General features: G+C 43.0%; 1 protein-coding gene across 1 annotated transcript in view; it reads left to right on the top strand.

Moving 5' to 3' along the window:
- The first annotated feature begins 363 nt into the window (after positions 1-363).
- LOC134344136 (alpha-1-antitrypsin-like) overlaps positions 364-6000 on the top strand; it is a 41927-nt gene continuing 36290 nt past the window's right edge. The window contains exons 1-2 of the mRNA XM_063043450.1: positions 364-504; positions 1168-1844. Coding sequence (XP_062899520.1) covers positions 1175-1844 — 670 coding nt within the window. The 5' untranslated portion in view covers positions 364-504; positions 1168-1174. The remainder of the gene's footprint in view (positions 505-1167; positions 1845-6000) is intronic.

The following is a 6000-nucleotide window of genomic DNA, read 5'->3' as shown; positions in this document are numbered from 1 at the left end:
AAGGTGAAATAATTAAGGGGAACTTCATTCAGACAGGGTGAGAGTGTGGAACGAGCTGCCAGGAGAAGTGATGGATGCAAGTTCAATTTCAACATGTAGGAGAAATTTGGGTAGGCATATGAATGGGAGGGTGCAGTTTAAATTGATTGGCATGGACTAGATGGGCTGAAGGGCCTGTTTCTGTGTTCTAGTGTTCCATGACTCTATGACTCGATGTTCACTGTTGATGGAAAAAATAGTCAACATGATTATCCCAAATTCCACTTGTCATATGTCGAAGTTTATTCGGGTCACTGGAAACGCGTTTGCAATGCAAATAACATTGTAAGCAATGTTTACTATCAGACTGAAGGTCGCTTTCTGATTAATACATAACTGGTCTGTTTGCATTTGCCACTGTATAAATTGGTGTTATGCACCAAAACCATATAGAAGGGAAAAGAAAATTAGGAACAGCCCAAATTTACTTTAGATAGAAGAACCTCAAAACTGCAATTGGACCAAGTAAGAAGTTCCTTCCTAAATGGGCTTGTTTTAGAGATTAAGTTGGCAATATATCAGATCTTGTTAGAACTGCTTTTTTACTGGATGGAGCAAAATATCATTGACAAAGTTGTCGTGCGCAGTCTTGGGGCCCTTACCTAGCATTAGAACGGAGTTTGTCGAGCTTCACGAGAATGATTCCAGGAATTAAAGGGTTAACACGTGAAGAGTGTTTGATGGCTCTGGATCTGTACTTGCTGGAATTTAGAAGAATGAGAGAGGGGTCTCATTGAAACCTATCAAGTATTGAAAGGCTTAATCAGAGTGGGTGTGGAGAGACTGTTTACCACGGAGGAGGGTGGGGCTGGGGATGGGGGCTGAAGGGTTCTCGGACCAGAGGGTAGAGCTTGAGAATAGAGGGATATTGCTTGAGAACAGGGATGAGAAGGAATTTCTTTAACCAGAGGGTGGTGAATCTGTGGAATTCATTAGCACACATGGCTGTGGAGGCCTAGTCATTGGGTATACTTAAAGCAGAAGTTGATAGATTCCTCATTAGTCAGGGCGTCAAAGGTTATGGGGAGGAGGGCGGAGAAAAGGGATAAGAAGGATAATAAATCAGTCATGATGGAAATTTTGAACAGACTTGAGCTTTGCAATATGTAATTGATCTTTGTTTTACAGGTTAAAGATGGGGAAATTGTTTCCTGTCTATTTGTTACTAGTTGCCTCCTTGTTCTGCGGAATCACCAGCGCCAGTGGAAAAGTTTCAACACTAAAGGCTGTAAACACGAAAGTTCCCACCGCTTCAAAAAGTAGGAACAATCCGATCAGGCAGTCGTCTGTGCTCAGACTTTCGGCTGCGAACATCAACTTCGCCTTGCGTCTCTACAGACAGATTGCCGCACAGCCGAAGTCGGGCTCCAAGAACATTTTCTTCTCACCAATCAGCATCTCTGCTGCCCTGAGCATGCTGTCACTTGGTGCAAGGCAGAACACCCGAGATCAGCTTCTACAGGTCCTCGGGTACAGTAATATGACGCAGAACGATGCTGCTGAAGTACACGAGACCTTCCAGTATCTCCTGCAAGAGCTGACCGGCGAAAATAACCAGCTGCAGCTGCTGATGGGAAACTCTCTTCACATCCAGAAGGGTCTAACGCTCCAAAAGAAATTCCACGATGACACAGCTCAATTTTACAATGCAGCGCTCATGAGTGTTGATTTCAGAGCGATTGACAAAGCGAAAAAGAAGATCAATGCCTACGTGAAAAAACAAACGAATGGCAAAATTCTAGAGTTAATCAAAACCCTTGACCAGGGCACACTGATGATTCTTCTCAATTATGTCATGTTCAAAGGTAGGAAACTTTCTGTAAATAATTCACACTGCACAAAATTGAGAAGACATACTCTCCACATCCACTCTCTGTAACGTTACCAGTCATGCATAGCGATTAGCGTGATGCTATCACAACTCAGGCGTCGGAGTTCTATTCCAGCGTCCTTTGTGAGCAAGTCTATACACTTCTCCCCGTGTGTGTGGGTTTCCTTAAGGTACTCCCATTTCCTCCCACAGTCCAAAGACATACAGATTAGTAGGTTAAATGGCCATTGAAAATTGTTCTGTGATTAGACTATTGTAAAAACAGTGGGTAACTGTGTGATGTGGCTCGAAGAGCTGAAAGTGCCTATTAATTAACTAATTAATTAATTAATAGATACATAGACAGATTGATACATACGTCCATATGTAGATGGATAGATAGACCGATAGATACGTACGTACATAGATGGATAGATATAGATAAAAACTATGAAGGTTTTTGAGAAAAGTAAAGTATCATTTCCACATCAGGGAAATACTTTTTAAATTTTAGGCCTTTGGAGGGATTTGTTTGTGACTTTGCATTTATGGACTTTGCAACAAAAGGGAAATTTGTATTAAAAATTTTGAAGGCTGGTGACCGAGCAAAAAGATTAACTTTTAGTTAAAAGTTATCTGATGAACTTCAGTACAGTAACACAGAGTTAATCAATGAACAGGGATGAGTTAATGACTGCCAGGAATAGAATTTTCAGCAAGTTCACTGTGGAATGAGGGGATGATCAATATGATTAGGACTGGATAGGGTCTTAGAACAAAGAAGATGGAACACACAAGAGTTTAGTGATGGCCCAGACACAGAGAGAGACACACACAGACATGTATGGAGTTTTAATAAGATCTGCGCAGAACAGGGGAGAATAATAAACACTAGGCCAACAGGGCAGCTAACTAAAAACTCTCAAAGTAATTAAAAACTAACGCCATCACTCCGGCTCGAAAACAGTAACTTAGAACCAAATTAATGCTGCTCCTTTAACAATGTCTATCGAAAGCACTAATATTCTTTCCTGGAATGTGGATGAAGGTAAACAGGGAGTGTTGCTGTGCTGAGCTTCAATCAAGACTTGACAAGACTGAAACAAAAGGAAGAGAGCGAAATACAATTATAAAGAAACCCTAATTAGCTGGAATGTATGCATTCTCACATGTGAGATTGCCATCTTCTTTCAGCTGCCCGCCGGCGAGAGCACCCTTACTCAGTGGCACTGTCCGCGGTTGTGACAAGATCATAGAACAGTACAGCACAAGAACAAGCCCTTTGGCCCACAATGTCTGCAACGTCTCTGCCAATCATCAATGCTAAATTTAAATCTATTTAGAAACATAGAAACACAGAAAATAGGTGCAGGAGTAGGCCATTCGGCCCTTTGAGCCTGCACCGCCATTTATTATGATCATGGCTGATCATCCAACTCAGAACCCCGCCCCAGCCTTCCCTCCATACCCCCTGATCCCTGTAGCCACAAGGGCCATATCTAACTCCCTCTTAAACATAGCCAATGAACTGGCCTCAACAGTTTGCTGTGGCAGAGAATTCCACAGATTCACCACTCTCTGTGTGAAGAAGTTTTTCCTAATCTCGGTCCTAAAAGGCTTCCCCTCTATCCTCAAACTGTGACCCCTCGTTCTGGACTTCCCCAACATCGGGAACAATCTTCCTGCATCTAGCCTGTCCAATCCCTTTAGGATCTTATACGTTTCAATCAGATCCCCCCTCAATCTTCTAAATTCCAATGAGTACAAGCCCAGTTCATCCAGTCTTTCTTCATATGAAAGTCCTGCCATCCCAGGAATCAATCTGGTGAACCTTCTTTGTACTCCCTCTATGGCAAAGATGTCTTTCCTCAGTTTAGGGGACCAAAACTGCACACAATACTCCAGGTGTGGTCTCACCAAGACCTTGTACAACTGCAGTAGTACCTCCCTGCTCCTGTACTCGAATCCTCTCGCTATAAATGCCAGCATACCATTCGCCTTTTTCACCGCCTGCTGTACCTGCATGCCCACTTTCAATGACTGGTGTATAATGACACCCAGGTCTCGTTGCACCTCCCCTTTTCCTAATCGGCCACCATTCAGATAATAATCTGTTTTCCTATTTTTGCCACCAAAGTGGATAACTTCACATTTATCCACATTAAATTGCATCTGCCATGAGTTTGCCCACTCACCCAACCTATCCAAGTCACCCTGCATCTTCTTAGCATCCTCCTCACTGCTAACACTGCCACCCAGCTTCGTGTCATCCGCAAACTTGGAGATGCTGCATTTAATTCCCTCATCCAAGTCATTAATATATATTGTAAACAACTGGGGTCCCAGCACTGAGCCTTGCGGTACCCCACTAGTCACCGCCTGCCATTCTGAAAATGTCCCGTTTATTCCCACTCTTTGCTTCCTGTCTGCTAACCAATTCTCCACCCACACCAATACCTTACCCCCAATACCGTGTGCTTTAAGTTTGCACACTAATCTCCTGTGTGGGACCTTGTCAAAAGCCTTTTGAAAATCCAAATATACCACATCCACTGGTTCTCCCCTATCCACTCTACTAGTTACATCCTCAAAAAATTCTATGAGATTCGTCAGACATGATTTTCCTTTCACAAATCCATGCTGATTTTGTCCGATCATTTCACCGCTTTCCAAATGTGCTGTTATCACATCCTTGATTGCAAGCGTTTCTTCTCAGAAATTTTAGTTGGATCTGAGCAGACCCCCCACAGCTGAATGTCTTTCTTATATCACTTATTGTTCTATTTCTCTCAGTTGTCTCCTATTTGTTGACTTTACAGTTATTTATTTTGGGAGTCACTTCCAGAAATTCAGGTCCTCAGCTCCACGACTTGAAGATCCAAGTTATAAGGAAAGGTTGAATAGGTTCAGACTTTATTCCCCAGAGCATAGAAGACTGAGAGGAGATTTGATATACTGTATATAAAATTATGAGGGGTATAGATAGGGTTTTTTCCACTGAGGTTGGGTAAGGCTAGAACTAGAGGTCATGGTTTAAGAGTGAAGGGTGAAATGTTTAAGGGGAAACTGAGGATGTTAAGAGTGTGGAATGGGATGCCAGCGTAAGCGGTGGATACAGGTTCAATTTCAATATTTTAGAGAAATTTGTATATGTACATGGATGGGAGGTGTATGGAGGGCTGTAGTCCAGGTGAATGTTGATGGGACTAGGCAGATTGATAGTTCAGCAGGGGCAAGATGGGCTGAAAGGTCTTTTTCTGTGCTGTAGTGTTCTATGACTGTTCTATATCTCTATAAGAACTGATAACTCAGTGTTGGTAAATGGCTTTCAATCCAGATAAATGTGAGGTATTGTGTATTCTGGCATCAAATCAGCATAGAACATATACAATGAATGGTGGGGCCCTGGGGAGCATTATGGAACAGTGCAGCTGTATACTTCACTGAAAGTGATTTCTCAGGTAGACAGGGTTGTGAGGAAGCCTTTTGACACACTGGCCTTCAGTTGGGGCATTAAGCTCAGGAGCTGAGAAGTTATGGCGCTGTCTTATAAGGCATTGGTGAGCCCTCACTTGGAAGTGCACCAAGTTCCCAGGAGTTTACATCACAGATCCCTCAATATCACTTCCCTGAACGAGGAGGCACAGCAGCACCTCCACTTCCTAAGGAGACTGAGGCAAGCGAGGCTCCCCAAACCTCCACCGTCTTAAATGAAATTTATAGGAGCACCACTGAGAGCGTCCTGACAAATTGCATCTCCATCTGTAATGGGAACAGCCGAGCATCAGACTGGAAGTCCCCACAAAGGACGGTGAGAACAGCTGAGAAGATCATAGGCATCTCCCTACCGTCCATCGGGCATATTTATCAGGAACATTGTATATGTAGGGCCCTTATTATTTTAAAGGATCCCACCCATCCATCCAGCATCCTCTTTGACTTTCTACCATCAGGCAGGAGACTTCAATGCATAAAAACAAGAATGGTCAGGATGAGAAACAGCTTCTCTCCCCAGGCCATTAGGCTTCTGAACTGCTGCATCGCATTCAACATGTCACCAGTTAATCTATTCTGTAATATATGCACTTTACTTTGTGTATTTATGCATAATTCAACTGTAAATTTTATCCCTACTTTCCTAAGTTAGTGTG

Source organism: Mobula hypostoma, chromosome 1 (assembly GCF_963921235.1).
Source record: "Mobula hypostoma chromosome 1, sMobHyp1.1, whole genome shotgun sequence".
Taxonomy (NCBI): Eukaryota; Metazoa; Chordata; class Chondrichthyes; order Myliobatiformes; family Myliobatidae; genus Mobula; species Mobula hypostoma.
The sequence above is the reverse complement of the archived record's forward strand: the minus strand, read 5'-3'. Positions and strand labels throughout refer to the sequence as shown.